Source organism: Sesamum indicum, linkage group LG13 (assembly GCF_026168435.1).
Source record: "Sesamum indicum cultivar Baizhima isolate 11 linkage group LG13, ASM2616843v1, whole genome shotgun sequence".
NCBI classification, from domain to species: domain Eukaryota; kingdom Viridiplantae; phylum Streptophyta; class Magnoliopsida; order Lamiales; family Pedaliaceae; genus Sesamum; species Sesamum indicum.
In genome coordinates, this window is record NC_142669.1 from 18958572 (window position 1) to 18980983 (window position 22412).

The window sequence follows — 22412 nt, forward strand, 5'->3', positions numbered from 1 at the left end:
ATCCCAAAGCGTCACACAAGCTCACCGACGAAGGTAGGGAATACCCAATTTATCAAGTTGGACAATGCCTCGCAATACTCCCTTAATGTCCTCCTCACACATAACCCGAGTCAATTGTCAAGAAGCGCCATCCTTCGCAAGATGATCAGCCGCACCATTAGCCTCTCGAAAAATATATCGTACGTCCGATCCTAATTCCTGTTGGAGCTGCACAATCCACATGATCAAATGCTTTACCTCCCAAATCCCAGACTCTCGTGACTGTAAGAGTTGGAGAACTACCGTAGCGTCCACCTCAACTACTAAGGGGGCTAAATCTTGTGTTCGGGCAAGCTCTAAACCACGCCAGACAGCAGTAAGCTCTGAAACCACACTAGTGATTGTGCTCAAAGCAAACTGGTATGCTAGTTGCACCTATCCAACTATATCCCGAATAATGTCTGCCACTGTTGCCGGCCTAGGGTTCCCGAGCGAGAACCCATCCGAGTTAAGCTTGAACTATGCCGGAGAGGGGCTACTAGTGGGAAGATATTCGAGTGGTTTCTCCTCGGCGGCAACTTTTTACAGATATATGGCTCCGTTCCTTGTGGCCAACGACGTCCGTCTTCTTGTGGCGGCTTTTCCGGGACTAGATTCCAGTGGATGCATGCATGAAGTAGAAGGGCTTTAGTTTCCCATCTAAATGTCAATGTTGCAAGGCAGAGGAGACCATTTCTTATCTATTTGTTGAAGGTGCAGTAGTGTGGGATGTGTGGCAGCACTTTGCTAATATCTTTGGGCTTACGCTTTGTGAAATGAGGGACCTGCTTCGTATGGTGCACTTCTGGCGTTACTCCATCCCGTTTCACTCGAATTTACATATTCGCACTTTGGTACTATTTCCGATCCTATGGTCTACATGGACACAATAGGATGCTGCAAAATATCATGGGGTACAATTTACGGCCACAAGCATCATATTTGAGGTTCAGCGCCATTTCCGCACACTGTATGCGCATGGATCTTGACGAGCATACAGTGGAAGGGTGATTTGCACCGGGAATTGACTATGGGCTTCTGTTTCAAACGGATGGTACCTCGGGCACCTAGAGTGGATGGCATGTGAACTAATTAAACAGTTTAATTTTGTGGTGTTTGATATATATATATATATATATATAATTTTGTGGATGAAAAGTTAATTGAACTTTTTGTGATAATAAGATTACGTATATATATTCAGAGTGACTGAATTATGTGTATATTTACATATACATATGAATAAGTTTACTTTAAATATAATATTTAGGAAAATATGTATAATCGTAGTACAGTTAGAGGATGCTGCAGAATACCTACAAAAAAGGATTAGAATTTCGACGTTCCACTCTATGTGCGAATTGGAATGAAAAACAAACCAATTATGTAAGAATAATACTTGTAAAGCGTATATCAACTGATGAGCATGAAAGTAGCAAGTGTATAAAGTGAATTCTGTTGTGTACGCTTGTGTCCTGATGGTAACTGTCAGGAAGGGCATAGATCCATGTGGCTTGATTATTAAGCTAGCCAATAGTCCACTTTAACAATCGTTGTGCTATATCAAGCGATCCAACAATCCGCTTTAATGACCATTAACCCTTTGTAAATACTAATAGGCACCATTAAACGTGGCATGTCTGCATAAGCATTTATAATGTTAGGATCCGACTGATCGGTTCCAGAACCCTATATAAGGGGTTTTAGCTGTATTCTGACTTTATTATTAAGTTAAGCTAATACTAGGAGGTTTAGTTGTGGGCTGAATCTCCAATCATGAACCCCATTTTTAGTTGAACTCTTTACAACCTCCATCCATATCAAACAGTTTCAGTTTCATCCACTAACAAGAGGGCAAGTTTTGATGATCATCAATATTTTTATTTCAAGACTATATCCCCAATTACCTTCTCAAAAATAATTTAAGTATTATAATTATATTATGATAATTAATAAGATCAACAGAGAGTACATACATATATATTTTCTTGTGAGATATTTCTTTTCTCAGGTTACAGGATTTATTTATTTTTAGGGATAATTACACTTTCTTCTCTGAGTTTTGGTGTAATTACAGGTAAATTTTTTGTAATTTGAAAAATTACATTTGATATACTTGAGGTTTGCTTCAGTCTAACAAATAGGTCAATTCGTATTCAGAATTCACTGAATCTGCTGATATTAATCAAAACAATATTGAATGAAAATCGATATTTACCTACTATTGACTTATTGCAGGTCTAATAATTTTTTTCGGACTAAACTACCCTTATAACGATGAAGAAATACCTCCCCACATGCGTTAACGCGTGAAGACGTATGAAGATAATTATAAAAAGATTGATTCAATCTGCAATAAGTCAGTAATAAGCCAATCGAGAGTAATTATAATTATTTTAAATTTTTTTATTAATATTATAAATTTGGTGATTTTTTTACTGAAGGAGGGACTTATTTGTTAGATGAAAATAAATTTCAAGGGTACTAGATGTAATATTCCATAGTATAAGGAATTCACGTGTAATTCACCGAACCTCATAAGAGGAGAGTGTATTATTCCTTATTTTTATACTTATGCACCCAACTCACGCATACCCAATATTTAAATATATTTTTTTTATATTAAAATATTATGATCGAACCATTGAACTGTACTTGAAAACTAGAATCAAAATATGTTGATATGTATATATATATATATGTACATTTACGCATACAAAACATGCATATATTAAAATTCGAATACAAGAACATTCATATAAAGATCTTGTGCCTGAACTATTACATTGTCCCGGGAACAGGGTGACATTACGTTTGATTGGTACAAAATTAAGTGTTGTACATAGCAAATCGAAAGTTGTACCATGCATAGATGAGTGTGACTCACGGCCTCCTCCTAGCGAGAATTAGCGTAGTGTTCACGCGCGTGATGTACACGCCATATAAATATGCAAAGCCATATCCAATTTCAATCTGCCTGTTTCCGCCATCGGATTTCGCCTCTCGAATTCAAATTTGGGGTTCTCACCAAACCCTAGCTTTCTCTCTCTAAACCCGGACTTCCGAGCACATCTTCTCTCTCTAGAAGTGCAGTGTGGGCATACAGAGCGATGAGGAAGGGCACTAAGCGTAAGGCAACTCACAAGGGCGAGTCTCCAAGCAAGCCTGCTGAGGATCAGAAAAATGGGCGGAGCGAATCCCCCAGCAAGCCGGATAAAGAGAACCACTTGGAGGAGAAGAGCCGGAATGGTGAGCCGGAGCGGAGCAAGAAAACAGCTGCACAGGGCAGGCCGAAGAGAGCCAAGGTCTCGAAGCCGGAAGCCGAGCCTGAGTACTTCCCGGAGAAGCGCAATTTGGTAAATTGTTGTTATTTTTAGCATAAGATTGCATGGTACTACGCAAGTTGCTTAGTACATTCTTGTTTATTGAATTCTTCAACAGTTGTTTATTGTTGGTTTCAAATTATTTATCTATTTATTTGTTGCTGTGAGATATCTTGCTTTCTCAACACTGAGGGAGAAATGTAAACTCTGCATCTGGAGGTTTGATGAATAGTGTGTCTTTTTGAAAATGGTTGAACGGAAGGACCTCTGGCAATATAGTTAATTTTTGCAATATATGTTGAACAGGAGGACCTCTGGCAGCAGGTTTTTCCAGTGGGCACAGAGGTAAGTATACGATTAAATCCTAGGAATTTGAGCATCTATGTGGTTTTTTCTTGCTGCTCTAATGATGGTGAGATCGATTCTCCTTTTTCTGTAATTTTGGCTCCCAGTGGGATCAGTTGGACATGGTATATCAATACAAGTGGAACTTTTCTAATTTGGAAGTGAGTTGCCCAAATCTTGCTACCCTCTTACTTTTCAACCAGTAAAATGTTTTGTTCCATTGGTTCTTCTTTAGTTTGTAGTCTGGTTATTCACCAATTGACCAATCACAGAGAGCATATTTAATTAGACAAGTGAAGAAGTCAAGGATTATAAGGTTAATGTTGCTTGTTGATCATGCCAGGATGCATTTGAAGAAGGTGGAGAATTATATAATAAGAAGGTCTACCTCTTTGGCTGTACAGAGCGTAAGTAACCCTTTGAACATGGTGTCTCCAATGTTTTTAAATATCACATGTAATTATTTATTTTGCATTTCAAGCTTATGATGTGTATCAAATGCCTAAACTGCTTTACCATAACCAGAGGGGTTTGCTGGAGTTTACATTTTGTCACTATGGATATAGTTGTCCTTTTCCTGCTGTTTAATACTCCATGACAGTTTCTTGGTGTGCCTGAACATAGTTATTGCTTGGATACTAGTTAACTTCCTCAGCAGTATTTTAAGGTTCAGGGATTTGACATCTCCCCGACTGATAATTGCTTCATGCTGTGTTTGTGAAATTTTCTTGGTCGCCTTCTTATCCCTGTTTATTCTGCAGCTCAATTGGTCTCCTTTCAAGGTCAAGGAAAAGTTACAATGATACCTGTTGTGGTTGCTGTAAGCCCTGAAACTTTCTATATGATAAAGACAGTTCACGACTCTGTGGCATTTTGATTTTTTATCTTTTATTGCTTAGCATTGCAGACTTTTGGATTTTTTCTCATGCCGCAGCCTGCATTGAAATTGTATATGTCTCAGCGTGGCTTCATTCATATTCTTGAAAATGTTTTATTATGATCGAGTATTGACCATTAAAATATGTTGTATCCAATCTTCATCTTATATTGTCTTGTTTCAAATTCAGGGGTATATCCTCTTTTATTTTATAATGACCAATTCCGAAATGTCTTTTCCTCCAGTAACTGTCCTGCTGTAACTTGCATTACTGTGATGATTATTCCCATGCATTGCTGTGCTTGAAGTTTCTGGAATTTCTAATGTATTTGTGTGAAAATCTCAACAGTGCTATTCGCTTATGATGTTAGTAGTATGATGTGTTGGCCCTCAGAATTGGAAGTTATTCGTAGAGTATCTCTACATTAAGAAAATTATGGTGCTAGCTATTTCTTAACCCCTTCTTACATGTTCTTCAATTATTGTGGAATTTATTGCTCTTTCATGCATATGTGTTGAACAGGTAGTATCACCTTTTCCTCCTTCTGACAAGATTGGGATTAAATCAGTTCAGAGGGAGACTGAAGAAATCGTTCCCATGAAGCAGATGAAAATGGACTGGGTCCCTTATATCCCACTTGAAAACAGGTCTTAGTTTTCCTGTATTTGTCTCATGCTGCTTTCCTCCATCAAATTGTTGAAAGTTCTTCAATTGTATTTCCCCACAGGGAAGCCCAAGTTGAAAGACTTAAGAACTCCCAAATTTTCATTTTGAGCTGTAACCAGAGGAGGTAATCTCTCTCAGATTCCACTTCTCCCCCTGTTCCGCTTAATCAAGATAATTGTAAATTAGTTTTAACCTAGCTTTGCTGTGTTTTATCTTATTCTTTGATACTTGATCACCTTGTGGTATTGCAACCGTTAAGGGTAATTGGCTGTACTGTTTAAGACCATTTTGTTATCATTGCTTTATTCATCTTATCCTGTCTTATTTACATATTCATTGTTGTTGATAAGTGATGTAGTTTGTGAAGTTGAAGGGAACACGAGGTTGGAGGACAGAGTGCCTTATTGAACTTCTAATATTTATTTGCCAGAGTGCTTATTGCAGGGCTGGTCTCAAACATTTGAAGTTAGAACGTGTCAAGAAGTTTGAATATTGCTTACCTTGTGAGTGAACTTGCTATCACTTCATCTTAATTTCATGTGCACAACGATTATGTTTCTCCCCTGTCTTTAGTATGCTGTCTGCTGCAATTTAGACACCCATAAATTCTTAGTGGCTTTAATAAGCACTGAATTGATGAAAGCTTCTTAACTGTTTATCAACCGTCTTTATGGTCCTTCTGGTTGCACTGACTAGAACTTGTCATGTCATCGGCATCTTTTGGCAGACTTCTACCATCCCTTCCAGGAAGATGAACTCGAGCAGAGCACAGTGGTGCAACTTTTATTTCCTATTGATCCCAAGCCGGTAAGATTGTATCTGTGATATGATCACATTCATAACAGTTACAGAACTGTTGAGAGATTGTGCACTGAATTAACAACAAATGCTGGATCACTTTAGGAAGCTATTTGAATCAATGCAGCAAGCTAACCTAATCTCAACTTTGTGTCCAGGTTTTCTGTGAGTTTGATTGGGAGCTTGATGAGCTAGAGGTATGCATCAAATTATGTTTGCATATTAGTTGTTTTTTGTGTATCAACAAACTGATACATATATCTATTGCATGTTTTGTATTGTTAGGAACTTAGGATGTATAACTTCGTTAAGCATCTTAACTATAGGAAACTTTTGGCTGTGGTATGAAAATTTATTCAGGAGTTTACTGATAAGCTTATTGAGGAAGAGGAGTTGCCTGCAGATCAGAATGATGCCTTCAAGGTACATCTTCATGATAATTTGCATGTAGCTCATGTTACCACGTTCCTAATATCCCATTTTTCCTATACTCTGGTGTTTCAGTTATATGTTTTATTCCTTTAGGATTTTGTGAAGGAGAAAGTTCGGGAAGCTAAAAAAGCTAACCGCGAGGTATTTTTTTCAATAAGACAGGACCATGGAACTTCTTGTCAATCTTTGTTGCCTCATGTATGTTGAAATGTTGCCCTCCTTTTGCATAGGCAAGGGAAGCACGTAAAAAGGCACTGGCAGAAATGAGTGCGGAAACAAAGGCTGCGTTTGAGAATATGAGATTCTATAAATTTTATCCCGTATCTACACCTGATACACCCGATGTATCCAGCGTCAAGGTGAATATTCTCATAATTTAATTATTTGCTTCTCCGCATGATTACCATTAATTTTTATTTATTAGATTACGGTGATACGACCTTTTCTTGCTTTTCTTGCATTACAGTCGCCCTTCATCAACAGATACTATGGGAAGGCTCACAACGTTATATGAGTGGAATGCCAAGGACAAGTCATCTAAGAGAGGAAGCAACTTATAACAGCATTGCGTGTCCTTGGCAATGAAATTTAGCAGACAAATTTATGGAACTGCACGGTGCCATGTGGATTCAGTAAGGACTGGTTTACAGTTTTCATTGTTGGAAGTGTAAACTTTAGAGGTCAAGACCAGAGAAACAAGATTGAACAACCAAAAGCCGGAATCATTTAGCGCACCTGTTTTGTATTAATGGGGAACATCAATTTTGGAGACAGTTAGTTGAATACAGAAGCTGTGAGTTCCTTAGACTATTTATCCAGTCTAATAGTTACTCCCACTCAATTTTTGACAGGGTTCACTACAATGTAATATTTGAAATATAGGCCTTTCGCACTTTGCTGAGGTGTACCATTATTTAATAAATTGAAGTTTCATTGCACGTCGATGTTATAGTGTTGCATGATAAGCCCTGCTTTCTTTCTGCTTCGCAGCAAGAGCAGTGAAAAGGTTTACCTGATACTGTAGCTTCTCGGTGCCCTTATGATTCCTCATGCCTGGACTGGAGGTGCAGTTTTTTGGCTCCAGTTGTGCGGATATGTTTCATTTTGACTATTTAAGTATAACAAACCAAGTTCGGCTCATTCACACCTATATGCCTGAAAGTGAGGTGTTCCCAGTATGATGTGAAGGTTTTCCTTAGGTGGCTTGGAGCTCCGGCTACTGGACTAAGTGGCTTGCTTACTTCCGAATTAGTTTCAAAAATCAACAGCGCTTCAAATTGTAAACATATATTGTTGTATGATACCACTGCCATCAAGACTGATGTTTAACTATGTTGCTTAACTCTGACTGTTAGAAGCCGGTCAAGTGATTCTACAGTTAATCTCTGTAGACTCAAATTGGTTTGATAAGTCCGATGTCACAAGTTCGGATCCCTTGCACACATTTGTCGGGAGTATTTGCCTGTTGGGTGAATAGTTTGATACTTAACCTGGGGCTGCCACCAACTTTTATAAAGTAAACTCTGTCGTTGCTAGGCTGGAGAAACAGTGCTTTGATTGTTTAAGCATCTAACACGTTCACAGTTCAAAGAATAGAAACAGTAGATGAACTTATGGAAAGAGTAACAGGCTTATAACATTGTCACAGGCAACATTAGGAATGATGCAACCCTTCACGAACATGCCTATTCCCATTTGTAACTTAAGGAGAAGTACCAGAATGAAAGGAATAAAAGACTAAGCACCTAGAAACCCCCCAGATCTACACTCTGGATTACATAAACAATGACTGATATGGTACAATGATGTGAGGATAAGAATACAATTAAACTAATCTACAACATTCTGCTACTCTTTGATCAGTTAATCATCTATGTATTCCATGAAATCCGTAGCCCGTGATGAGAAATGGTTAAACCATTCCAACGGGCTCGCAAAAGGCATAAAACCGCATAATAACGGGAGAACTAGCAGGGTAGCATAGAACATCAACCTTCTCATCCAGTACGGAAAGATAGGATTGCCTTCCACCTTTTCTGCAACGATGATAGGTCCATTGAGGATAAAATACAGAATCGAATGGAAGGTATTGGAGAAGAAATGGAGCAAGCATAAAGCCTCCCAATAAATTAACCAATGGTTTCCACTGCCACCCAACATGTCGACACAGAATTTTCCTGCGTAGCCACATACCACTCCTAACAGCAACAGTATGACAGTAACAGGCATCGTCTGATTTGAAGTGGCTGACCGCTGAATGAGTAAAACAGCGATTGCTCCGATCATTAGAGCGCCAAACAACATGCGACTGAAAACTTGAACTTGGCATCTTAACAACTGCAGGCCTGAGTTGAATGTTGCCATTGATTTCGGCATCCACCAAGACTTGGATTCCTGAAAACAAATGAGTAAATGAACCTCTCTAAGTGATAGAACCACGCAGAAAACTGACAACACATGGAGTAATATCGCACTGATAGAACATACAATTATCAACAGAAAGTTAAGTTTGCCCCATGCACATGCAATAAACAATTACGATCAGATACACTGTTAGAATAGGGATAACCCTTACTGTGAACGGTGAGCAAACTTCAGTAGCCTCAACAATCCTTCGGTGAGAATAAATATAAGTTCCATAAGCAAGGGAAACCAACATCATGATCAAACCAGCAACCAGAAAGTCCAAGCATTTCCTAAGTAACTCCACTTGTCTTGTATCTTGTAACTGAGTATTGAATTTTTCAGCTTTGAAGGATGCCTTAGAGAAACCCATTGATAATTTCCACCTCTCCAGGAGATTTGAATCAGAATTTAACGCCAATTGTCTTTCCTTAAGCTGCAACTTTTTCATGATAAGACCAATCTCAAATGTCTTTAGGTCATTGGAACGAGTTTGCTCCATGACAGATTTCTCTATGGTGCTTAGCATAGTTTGGTTGACCCCGGAATTAAAGGAGCTGGTGCTTGCAGAAACACAAGCCAGCCGCTGCTCTGGCTGTATATCATGCAGCATAAGCTGCCGATTCATCAAATCCATCGTCGGGTTCTCCTCCATTTGCTCACTAGTGCAACGTTGCCTGTCAGTATTACTTCTACAGGAAAGTGATTCCAAGCCATCTGTACCACCAGAAGGGAGTGCAGAATCTTCAATTCTATCAAGAGACGTAGAAGCACTATCTTGAAATGCAGCTGTTTGGTGTTGTTCTTTGCTGTTTTTATGATGAAGTGATTCTAATCCATCGGTAGCACCAGAAGTACATGCAGAATCTTTGAGTTTGTCAGGAGACAAGAAGTTCCTTCTTGTTGAGCTAGAACTCCCTGTAAATCCAGGTCCTTGGAGTTCTTCTCCATTTTGAGATGAATCACTAATTAATCTCAATGTCATCAATGTACTCCGAAAAGATTTCTCAAAGTTCGTCAAAAAATTATCAAATTTATCACCAAAAACCTGTTTAACAAGCAAAGAGAGTGGGGGAGAAGAAAAAAGAAAAGACATAGCCTTAATTATACTGCTCAAATTGTTAGGTATGAAAGGAAAGATTAAGATGACCGCAAGAGCAGCACAAGGTTAAGATAAGGCTTACATTTCCTAGAGATTCTCTTACGGCCAAAATGCAGATCTGCAAGTTTTTAATTTCCAAACACAGAAAAGATAAGGACAACTAAGATATGGAATAATTATCAAAAAGTACAATAGTTTTCTACCAATCCAATGAATATAATGAATTGTTTCTCCATCTCAGCTTAATAGGTGTTAGTTTGATAAAGAAACATCTGACTTATCAGAAGTTTGTACAAATCACTGAGACAGTTAATTGCCGAGATGAAAGATTCTTTTAGACAGAAATAAATTCATAGTTTAAGCAAGTATATGTCATTTACTATGCATCAAAGGAGGTCACAGAAAGTACCCCAGACAGATGATCAACAGACATCTTCTCCCCGGCTGCATTTTTTCTCTCCAAAACCTAAAGATAGAACGCAACAAATACTACATTAAATGACTGAAATGTTTAATAGTAATTGAAAGATATAGAGAAATATAGCAAAGAAGCCATTCGAATGCTTAAACAATTACAGACAACAAGATTTATGAGAAAAGAATAATTTGGGAAATAACATATGTTCGTGAAGTCGGGGCTAGACCCTGCCACCAAAATGCATTCAGGCTTTACCCATGCAATAACTTAGATGGTAAGGAAGTGACCAGATTGCATTGAAGGTTAAATATTTATCATGCCCTATCTATAATGCATTCTCTTCTCAATACTCTGATTTCCCAAAACAAATTTGCTTTTTGAACAAGTAAAAAATACATCATGATTTGCTTTAAATCGTGATTAAATCCACTTCTGAAAAACTAAATATGCCCCCAACATAGTGAAAGTAGAACATGATTAACCCCAAACAATTGCTGAATAGCAGATTGACAACATGATTACTCAATGCACGACAATGCCATGTACAACACTACAATAGCAGTATTCATGTTAAGCTATTAATAAAATGCAAGTCGCTGATGTGAACGACGATACGAATGAACATATATTTCCTAACGTTAAAAGAATTTCCAGTCTTCACAGTTTTAAGGTGCTTGATATGGTGGTAAGTAATGTACGGGCAGTAAAGCATTGTTAATATGACTGAATGAGAAGCAGAAGTGTGGCTAAAAGCCTAAAACTAAAGTACACTGTACAACAAAAGAAAGAAGAAGATAAACCCACACGTCGAAACTAGAGGACCACAAACTCCACTCAGCTTTATTACACAACCATTGTGACCTCAAAGTATCTTCCTAACTTTAGATGCAGAAAATTAGGAATAAGCTTTCTAACATAAACCCTCCTATGTACTTATCAAGTAAAAGACTAGAGTATGACTACAAGATATGCATTTTAACTCCAATATGATATTATCTTACCACAAAGGAGGTTGGGATGCCGCCAGAATGTAAATAATGATTCTAAAATTTTACTTCATTTGCACTAGCCAAAATCTGTATAAACTTGAATGAAACATAGGATTGCAACTCTCAAATATTTTTCCATAAGGAAAAAGAAGGCATCTAACTAAGAAGTAATGGGCAACTAGAACTGCATAGAGTAAAATTAAATCTAGCATCCAATTATCATTACTTATGAGCATCATCCACAGATTAATACTATTGTACACTGCCTCGACCAAAGAAAGCACTCTGGAAAAGCCTGGATCAAAAACAAATTTACTTATACATGTCTGAACAACTAAGTCATTTTCAATGGATAGACAACAAAAGACACTGTAGCACTCACCAAAACCAACATTTCCTCAACTATGAACACAGATGAATGTAAAAATAAAAACAGATAAACTAGTTGGTCAGACTTTCTCCTTGAGTTTTTTAGCACAAAATCACAAAACTCCACATCGATATGAAGAAGCATCATTGCTCAATTCATCAAAGCTATCAACAAAGTACTAAATACTTCCGTCAGAGGAACTCTTCCACAAACAAAGGAAATAACTGATCATTTGTCTGTTTTCCCAGTTTGATAAACGAACACCTCCTCTTGCTTCATTTTGGATCCATTTTCTCATTTTTCTACCGTCATAATTTTGGTTACAGTGTTTGTCTTAGTATCCTTGATACACACTTAAATTATGCAAATTCGTATTGTAACTATCCTCTTTCCTAGTGATGGCAATCCGTTTGTCGTTTCCCTCCGTGACTCCATATTTAACCCTTTTCTCCAACTTCCCAAACAAAACACCCTTTTTTAATTCTCTCTTTTAAATTAAACAAAAATTTAATCCATCTATCCCAGATTTATTGTCAAATTTCTTTCCATTTCCCAAAATAGAAATTGTCCCACAAAGCTACGCTCACTTTATGTAATGATATGATATCACTAACTCCCAATAATTACAAGATTGCAAAGATGTCTAAAAATTCACCTCTTTCCCAATGATGGCCACCTTTTTGTTGCTCCTCTTTTTCTCTCCTTCATTACCAACCCTTCTCCGCAACTTATGAAACACAAACACTCTTCCTCAACTCCCCGTTCTATAAGTTCAATGAGATTATAACCCATCTATGTCCTATTTTTTTTGTTGGAACATTAGTCTCCATAAATAGAAAACTTTCCCAAAGTTACTCTCACTTTAAGTAATGATGCGATACCACTAACTCTCAACTATAACAATATTGTAAAGATATCTAACATCTCAACTTCTTCACCGCTTCCCTAAATGCCTTATCCACTCAGACTCAATCCATATCATTGGCTGAGGAGTAATAAACTATTACGGCATAAGATAAGTAATACATTTTACATCAATCCCATAACCATCATCAGATATATTATTAAACATACAACAAACATAAAATGGAGCCACTTGAAATGACACATGGCATCATTTGATTGGAAATCAGACCAAACACATTTTGTCCTTCCCTAACTTCTGAATCAACTAATCCGAGAACATTTTCATTTTCAAATAAATGAGTATCTTCTACACATTTTCCAATACATTTCCTAAAACAAAACCAACTGAGGCCAGACATTTCACATAATACTGGTGAAATCACAATGCCATTAAGTAGTCCCTACCTGTAAATGAGTTTGCTTCCAACATGTAAAGGTTCAACAATAACAGCATGACTTTTATCCCAGTGAAAGCCTCAATATAGGTAACAGTATCAACCCAGAAATAATTAACTCTTGATAAGATGGTCTCCACCCTTAAGCAAACATCAGCTTCGCACAACAAACTCCTCATAGTGGAAACGCATTCTATCCAGAAACCCTTTTGCATTAACACCAATAAGCATTTATAATGACAACTATCCAATTATTCACTGTCAAAAAGATCTTTCCCATACATATGGTATACTAAAAATAAAAGCTTTCCCAAAAAACTGAAAATGTATAAACAGAACATGAACTTCCAATGGATAAAATCATACAAAACCATTTTTCTGATAAAAGGATGTGGGTTGTTCTCACTAAAGCTCGAATCTTTTTTCCATAAACCGAGAAATGCATAGGAGAAAATACATAGGTCAATACCCCACTTCTCAACGTTGTAATCAGTAAAAATCATTCCACTACTTAGTTATAAATGCCATTAAAGCCCAAACTTCTTCCATAGAATCATGAATGCATGTAAACCACAATCTGAACCTCCCCAATTTATGCTCGGGAAAAGCACTAACATCAGGAATTGTATCAATAAAAGCAAGATTTCACCCTTAAAGTTTAAAACTTTTACCATAAAACCGGGAGTGCACTAGAAAATAATGCCTACAAGAAAATTTCTCAATCATTTTATTCAGAAGTCACCTTCGTCCAAGTAACACACAAATTTTTTCCTCTAAAGAAGAGGTATTTCTACACTAATCAAGAATGCATATACAAGAAAACAAAGAAAGATTAATCTCAAATGACAGAATCCTCAGCTTCAACAGGAATACATAAACAAGATCAAGATGTTGCAATTAAAAACCTGAGCAACAACTGCGGCAATTGACATTCCCAGAGGAAGGCCGAGGGCGTCAACTTCGCTCGGGCCGACTCTTCTCCGCGAGGTCGTCAAAGACCCGACCCGAACTCTAGTAGGGTTTCTCAAAACCTTGATACCCTTTTGCAAGGAGGAGGTCGCACAGCAACAATTACTGGAAGACGCTGAGGATGCAGAGTCGGAACCTAATGTTTGTTTCTTCTTTTTATTCTTTCTTTTAGCAATGGTGGTTGCAGATTTTGGGTCGTCAATTGTACGGAATCTTGAAAGGTCAGGAGGGATTTCCGCCGGCGGAACGACGGTGGCGGTGCCGTTCGGAACTGTGGGGCGGTGGTGGTGGGCATCCATGGCGAAACTTTGGGAGGGGGTCTCTGGTTTGAAAACGGGGTTTAAAAATAAATACGTGACAAATATTTACCCGACTTTTCAATTATTTTGGTATTTCCTTTATGACCCCTATACTTTGGCCAAATATGGAAAAAGCCCTATCTTAGTTGGGATTTGAATTTTGAACGCCAAACAAATACTCTTTTGAGCAATTATAAATTCTTCATTTATCAAACCCAATTTTCTATTCAAATATATTTGAAATTTAATATGAGAATTTATGAACTATAATATTTTGGCTCATTTGATTCATATAATGAACAATTTTAAAATGTTTTTTTTCCCTCTCATCAACCCTTTTATTGATTAAATTTTGTTGAGAATAATTCAATTATTAAAAAATTTATGCAAATTTCCATCTAATTTTGAGCTCAAGACTTTCAAACCTTTCTTCCAAAATATTCTAAATAACGTCTAGTTTTTTGAAACATCATATTGACTATAGCATTATATGACGCAATTGGTAAGGATTAAATAATTTTTTGTCCTATATTTTTTGTGTTTTGATACTTTTTAACCTTTTATTTTTTAGTGTAGCAAATAGGTTCATAATTTTTTAATTTTTGACGATTTTAGTTTTTCAATCACCAATTTTGTGAAAGTTGTAGGAAAAAAATCATGTGCCCTATGTGTCTTTTTTTTTAATTTAAGCTTTTGCTTTCATTGGTCAATTTAGAGGACCAAAATCACAAAAAATTAAAAAATTTACATAACCTATATTGCTATCCAAATAAGATAAAGAACTAAAATGTTAAAATACAAGTTAAAAAATTTACTTCTGTGCTGGCAGAAATTGTTCAATAGAAGCAAAAGCTGTAAATTAAAAAAAGCACGTGAGAGGCATATGTTTTTTTTTTTTTTTTTTTTTTTATAACATTTGCAAACTACAATGATTGAATGATCAAAATCGAGAAAAGTTAAAAAACTAGATGACTTATTTGTTACTTTAAAATTTTAAAAGACTAAAATGTCAAAAGTACAAAAATTACTTGATGAAAATTGCATTTAAGCCCAAATAGTAATTTATATAATAATAATAATATTAATAGCAATTTTAACCTTTTCACTTTTCATCTAAAAATTGGATTCAGATGGAATAAAAACTTCTTTTTCCTTTTTCTTTTTTAGGAGAAAAGGAACCTTTTTCATAAATGGAAAAGGAAGGAATATACATTATATCTCCCTCCAACAAAACCCTCCCATAGATTCTTCACTTAATACAACTCATCAACATCATTAACAAATTCAAGAATATTTCAATTCCACCCCAAGAAAAGTTCTTTTCTTCAATTCAAACCCTACCACTCAACCCCATGTTGAAGATGACATGCAGTTGCACACATATTTCTCTCCCCATTCCCATGTTCAAACTGATGGTGATCATCACAATTACCTCCACTGCCCACAAGATCATCACCATCCATCAGTACTCCCCCATCACGATAATCACCACCATAAAAACCCTGCTGAAAACACGACCCTGCAGCAGCAAGAACAATATTCTTGTCGACACTCTGACAATGATCATCATGGTCAGTACAAGGTGAAGAAGAGCCATGCTGTTCCTCGTTTCTGTCGACCACCCTGTACTTGCTGAGGTAATCCTTCAAGGGTCCGACGTAGTTCTCAAATCCAAGTGTTGTCATAGCCCACAAGAGGTCATCGCCATTGATGGTCTTTCTCTTCTCCCTCTGGCATTTCTCGGAGGCCTCGCCCGTCACGAAGCTTATGAACTCGGACACGCATTCTTGGACGGTTTCTTTCGCTTCTTTTGAGATTTTGGCGTTTGTTGGGAGGGATTTCTTCATGATCCGGCTTACGTTGGCGATCGGCAGGAGGCTGTCTGGGCTGTCGAAGGTGGTGGATAAGGGGCTGTTTGGCGTTCTTCGTGTTGTCATTTTTTTTTTTTTTTTGGGGGTGGGGGGTGGGTCGGGGTAGGGTGGGAGTGAAGAAGCTTTTGGAGAAAATGGAGATGGTTTTGTGTGGGGAGGTACGGTGAGGAGTGTTAGGGTTTTAAAGATAATTATAAAGGGGAGGAAAAAAGAGAGGTTAGTTGTGGAAAGGCGGTTTTGATGTTGATTTAAATTACAAATATTTGATCCGAAAAATAATTTATTTTGGTATTGGAATTTCTTTTTTTTTTCTTAATATTTTTTTTTAAATGACAACACAATAAAATCTAAATAATTGCATATTTGATTGACTGATGAAACAAATTAACAACTTTTCATATATAGTCCAAAAAATTATACCAATCCATCAGATTCTCTTATTAAAAAGTCAATCACAAATTATGTATAGTTTAACAGGACTATGTATACAACTTTGCCAAATGGCACATTTTGATAAATTTTGCCTATCTACATTTATTAAATTATATACTGAAAATTGAATTGATTGTCCCTAAATTGCTGTCTGATATGAAGGTTTCAAGTCTCAAATCATTAGGACAAAAGTAATTATTTGTGGGTTCTTCTTAGTTTAGTCAAACATTAATTTATTACAAGAACTATGTATAATAAATATAACATTTAATAATGAATAATTATTGTATATAGTTAATAATAAATAATTATAGCAAATAATCATTAATTACGACTCCGCAACAATTGTTGATCGTAATTTTTGTAAGAATAGCTAAAAGTCATGATAAATATTTTTACCATATCTCTTAATTGTGACAAATAATTTCTTTTTGGTGGATGAGCTAGTTTTTTTGCATCGATTTTATTTAACTGTGGTTAATATTAATTGTTTACCATAATTTTTAGCCATAATAATTAATATTATAGTCAATAATTTACCAATAGAAAGTAATGTATTTTATAACTTTGAATTTATTTTAATTAATTACTAATTATAATCTTTTCAAGCTTATTATTTTGCCTTAAAAAAGGACAAACTAACTAGAGCAAAGAGAATTTTAATTTTAATTGGACTTGTCTAAACCAAGGTAATAATAAGAAGCTAAGTGCATTGTTTTTCCCTTATGATCTCACAAAAAAAAATTAAATTATTTTCGATCGGCACTATGACACATTAATTATGATTTAAAATTATGATAAATCAATACCATTTATTATGATCTAAAAAAATTGAACTTGATGTCAAAATTTTAGTTTTTATTGTGATTAATCAATATTTGTTATAATTTTTAATTTTAATTAATATTCTAACCTTATTTATCGAAACAACGGCCAATTGTTGTGCAACTATATTCATTAGCATTCGTAACTTTTTTTTTTTTTTTTTACATGTAATTATGCGAAAAGTCAATGCTTCCGATATAAAAATAGAGCAAATTTGGTCAAAAGATTGCTAGATATTGCCTATGAATTGTAAAATTAAGGACATGTTGATGAACAAACATCCAAGTGTAAGAGATAAATCAGATGAAGACAACTATTTAAGGTTTTTGATCAGGAAGGCCCTTGCAGACTCAAGGGCTTAACTGCAATATTTCTACTTTTGTTGTGGTAAATTTGTAATAAATTGTAAGTTCAGTTACACAATTGTGATTCCTCCAAAGTGAAAATAAAATGAATTTTTCGTGTTTAGGTAGAAAACTTAACACATAATTTTATCAATAAATTGCAGAACTTGGAACTAAGAAACTCATAAGTTTTTGCTTCAACAAATTTTAATTTAAACAGTTTAAAAATTTAAATTGTGAATCAATTAATAAAATACTTTTTTTAAAATTATTTTACGGGAAAGAAACTAATAACTATTTAAATTAAATTATTACAAACATCCCTTTAAGTATTTGTATTTCATTTTTCAGTAGTATTGCATTAATCAATATATATATATATATATATATATAATTATGTAAGTATACTTACATTAACTATTAATGTCATTGTAGATATGAATTAGGAGCCACGACCATTGCTGACTTAACAAGTTTATTTCTTATTTAAATAATTTTATATGTTAGGAATACTATAATAAATATTTGTATAATCTTCATTTTTTTTTTAATTACGAGCTCTGAATTGTAATTTTGTTGGTTGTCTGTTCGTAATCTATCTCTCTTTCCTATTACAACATATATAGTTGACTATTTTAATAGAATATTGATCGATCATTATTCTCTACGTTTTCTTTTCCTCATAATTATTCTCTAAGTTATAAACTATAAATAATTTAAAAATTATAATATATTAATACTATTATTATTATTGTCGAAGTCAAATATATCAACATAAAAAATTTAAATTTTGATCACAGTGAATTAATATTTGTTATAATTTTATCCCTAATCAAAATATTTGTTATGATTTTTAACTGTGGTCAATGTTTCGACATTGCTTAGAGAAAGGACGAGTAATAGCCGTTCTATAATCGTGATTAATTATTATTTTGTAACAAGTGTTTATTTGGACCATCTTAATTAATTATAATAATAAAAAGCCATTTTTCCACTAATCATTTAACATTAAATAATAGAATGCGTTGACGTTATAGTTATGGTATGTTTATATATATATATATTGAGATTTATTGATGGTAGGTAGGTGGTCTACCCTTGATCATCTTCGAGTTGATTAGAATAATTATATGGGTACCGGCCAGGCCAGCTACAAATGGTCTAGCACAATATTTTGAAATTGATATTTTATATTTTACATTATAGATCAATGTTTAATGAAATATCAATTTTTCAAAATCTTTTAGAATAATGTTAAAGATTAAACAATCATCTAAATTTATTATTTTTTAAAAAACTTAATAAAAATAAAAATATATATATTTTTTTTTATAAGCTAGGCGATGAGAGTCGCTCGCTGTCTCCCAAATTTATCATGGGCAACGTCTATCGCCCAAACTAGGGGGATACGACATCGTCGTCACCCCCCTTTTGTTGGACGGCGGGCCGAGGTGAGGGTGGGCAGCTGCGCCCCCTTTTGTTGGACGGCGGGCCGAGGTGAGGGTGGGCAGCTGCGGAAGGGTGTGAGGGTTAATTTCATTTATTTTTTTAAATAATAATTTTATTTTTTATTATATACATTTAAACTTGCTAGAGAGTTTGATAGATTCCAAGACATATTCACTCCTACAAACATAACTGCTAATATCATTGAAGACCAATATATATATATATATATATATATATATATATATACATATATAATATCCTTCATTTTTTCAAAAAAGAAAAAATCTAAACCTTCGATTCTTTTATAAATTTAAGATTTAACAATTTAGATTAATTGATTAGCTCTGACAGTTCTTATAGAAAAAAAATTCAACAGTCATTAAAATTAAAAAATAAGATATATAATAGATAAAGACGTATAGACTACTTTATAAGACAAATCTTAACGCTGTTAGTTACATTTAACATAGAGAAGTAAGCTACATTTAAGAAAATTTAGTAAAATTTTTAGTCTATTTTTAAAATACAATAAAATCTTTAACTGAGTTTTCAAAACACAAAAATTTTATATTATCAAAAGACAGAATAATTTATGTAAATAATTCATAAGCTATGATATATAGATGTAAAATTATACTCATCAGAGCCAGAGGTGTTCATTCGATAAAACTGAAGTGTCATTTTAAGACCTCATAGTACACAGAACAATATGAAAAGGAAAGGTGGACAAGAGGCTGAGACAGGATAGGGAGTGAAAAGAAAGGCACAGTTTCGAGTGCCAGAAAAGAAAAAGAAGAAGAGAACAAGAGTCATATAGTTATCTACAAGTGCAAAAAAGCATAAGCTGCTCAACTATCAAAGAATTGGAGCCCATGACAATTAGTGGATATTTAGTTACATTTGACATCAATCTACTAACTTGCTGTTACTACACACATCATAGGGTCATTATTTACACAAGATTTTAAGACCTAATTCAGCAGTCGGCGACTCCTGACTTTCACTCTCCTCATCTAATCATCGGCCCAGGAGTGTCACTACAGTCTGTGCCTGTGCAATAGTAAAACAAACAATGGTCACTACCAAAAGGTTATATATTAGTACAAAATTCAAGCGACCATAATAACATTGTCACAGTAATGATTTTCATTATCTAATAACGGTGAGCAATTTGTAAAAGTTTTCACTTTGTCGATGTATCTCTTTTTATGTGGTATATGTGGAATGATAAAGTCTGGAAGTTTATTCAAATGATTAACTTCTTTTCTTCAGGGAATGCGTGCGAATGAAGAGAGAGAGAGAGGATGCGCGCATACATTATTCTTGTTTGTCGTGTTGATGTCTGCTGGAGTGCTCGGAGGTGGAATCCAAGCCTAAACACTTGAGAAGCGCTTGTTTGGCTAGCCCAAAATAATTGCAAGGATGGTTTGGATGTCGGAAAATTCTGAAAATCATAGAATCCTTCGAAGAGGATTCGTCTCCGTTTTGGCCGTCTTCTTGGATCAACACTCCACTAGTTTCTTCATCCCTCCTACCCCCCTGGTCCTCCAGCTGACATGATCATAACAAGAAATGTTTGAACTGCTGACATGATCAGATAGCAGAACGTTGGAAACCAACAGCTTAAATTCTTTATTGATATGATCCACTTATAAATCGTGGGCAAGATTGCTTTAGTGTTACTGAACCACAAAAAGACTTCAAAGCAATCCAAATATACTCCTGTAACTTCATCCGCTTTCTTCTCTCTCTTTCCCTATCTATCTATCTATCACACACATATTTGGCATCCAATTTGCAGAGTCATAATCTTGTTTCTCTTTCTCAGCTCCAGTAATCCCCAAACCCCAACACCAACAATAAACCCTGTTTCCGTTTTATCAGAGGGAATCCCAAGTGTACATTCAACCACTTCTTCTGTCTAAATACGGAATAAGGTGGGAGCAGTTAGAGGGCCATTATTCTACAGTTAGTGAAACAAAATTTTGACAAATTCTGAAAATGTCTATGTTGCTATATCCCCAAAGGATGAATTCCGATGAACTATCCCTTGGAAACACTAAAATCAAACTTGAAATTGATCAATCTGAAGCAAAGTGAACCAGCAAAGATGGATCTCACACAATTGGAGCAAAATGAACAAAGTTCTAGATAAATTTAGATGCATAGTTCACTGAAAATCGCATCAACAACATTATCAACAATGCCAAAGATATCACACAAGAAACTGCCAAATGACTTGAAATGAATGTCCTGAATTCTGTCCAAGGATAAAAGTATCAAACAATAATCAAGAATGAACCATCAAATTCAAGGAAATTCAATGAGTGCAAAATAAGCCATGCTCAGTCCCATATGATTTTGGTCCAAAGATCAAAACTTTCTAGGTTTTTCCTCTCTCAACCTAATTCTCCAACATGGTAAAGATCAATTGCAATAGCTTTGAAACAAAAGCTACAAAGGGCCACCAAAGAAACAAAAAGAAAGAGAAAGAGGTGTATTTGGTAGAGAAGGGCGCGCGCGCGCGCGAGAGAGAGAGAGAGAGTACCTTGGTTCTTCTGTTGGAAGAACTGGGTTTGTTGAGATGGGTTAGTGAGGCAGCGGCGGCGCCAGTTGATGGCGAAGCGGCGGAGGAGCTGGATGAGGGGTCTGAGGTAAAGACACTGAACCCAGAAAAGAGGAGAATGATGAGCAGAAACGTAATAAGTAGTTGGATCCATATCAGCCATGGAACTTTGTAGCTTTCTATGATCAACTCATCCCCAAACTCCACCATTTCTTGTCTGCAATTCCAATTCAACACAAAAAACGGGGAAGAGAGAGAGAGAGAGAGAGAGAGAGAGAGAAGCGGAGAAGAAGAGGGTTGAAGATTTTCGAGACCGGAGGAGGTCACTGTTTCTCAGTAAAATGTTACTATTAACAAAAAAAAAAAAGGATTAATAATTAATTACACTTCTCTAAAATATCAAATCATATAACTTTTTAAGTTTTTTTTTCTTTAAATTATACTTACAGCTTTTGAGGACTCTCCATTTATAACAGTATCCTTTTCTTAATTTTAAAAATATATATATTTTTTAAATTTAAACAGGAAATATTAATATCAAATTTATATATATTTTTTAATTTTATCCATCATTTAACAATTTATATAATGTACTCGCAAAAATATCTTTCTAA

General features: G+C 35.3%; 2 protein-coding genes, 1 long non-coding RNA gene and 1 pseudogene across 4 annotated transcripts; 1 reads left to right on the forward strand and 3 right to left on the reverse strand.

The window, feature by feature from the left end:
• The first annotated feature begins 2977 nt into the window (after window positions 1–2977).
• On the forward strand, window positions 2978–7398 carry LOC105179002 (protein HEAT INTOLERANT 4). Of its 2 annotated transcripts, XM_011102585.3 has the most exons (14): window positions 2979–3374; window positions 3648–3686; window positions 3794–3847; window positions 4030–4093; window positions 4448–4506; window positions 5087–5211; window positions 5292–5354; window positions 5675–5733; window positions 5958–6037; window positions 6187–6225; window positions 6389–6451; window positions 6554–6601; window positions 6691–6819; window positions 6927–7398. In XM_011102585.3, the coding sequence occupies exons 1-14, from the start codon at window positions 3129–3131 to the stop codon at window positions 6972–6974; spliced, it is 1116 nt and encodes a 371-aa protein (XP_011100887.1). In that variant the 5' UTR covers window positions 2979–3128; the 3' UTR covers window positions 6975–7398. The 2 variants fall into 2 exon arrangements, with proteins under 2 accessions (XP_011100888.1, XP_011100887.1); XM_011102586.3 differs by lacking the exon at window positions 6927–7398 and having other exon boundaries at window positions 2978–3374; window positions 6533–6601; window positions 6691–6760.
• Window positions 7399–8044: 646 nt separating this feature from the next.
• Window positions 8045–14359, reverse strand: CPR5 (protein). Its single transcript, XM_011102587.3, has 5 exons — window positions 13949–14359; window positions 10375–10431; window positions 10048–10083; window positions 9036–9911; window positions 8045–8854 (listed from the first exon to the last, which is right to left on the reverse strand). The coding sequence occupies exons 1-5, from the start codon at window positions 14309–14311 to the stop codon at window positions 8324–8326; spliced, it is 1863 nt and encodes a 620-aa protein (XP_011100889.1). The 5' UTR covers window positions 14312–14359; the 3' UTR covers window positions 8045–8323.
• Window positions 14360–15367: 1008 nt separating this feature from the next.
• Window positions 15368–16291, reverse strand: LOC105179069 (nuclear transcription factor Y subunit B-1 pseudogene; annotated as a pseudogene).
• Window positions 16292–19979: 3688 nt separating this feature from the next.
• On the reverse strand, window positions 19980–22128 carry LOC105179004 (uncharacterized). Its single transcript, XR_849198.3, has 3 exons — window positions 21781–22128; window positions 20549–20783; window positions 19980–20282 (listed from the first exon to the last, which is right to left on the reverse strand). It is a non-coding gene; the product is annotated as an uncharacterized LOC105179004 (long non-coding RNA).
• Between the last annotated feature and the right edge of the window lie 284 nt (window positions 22129–22412).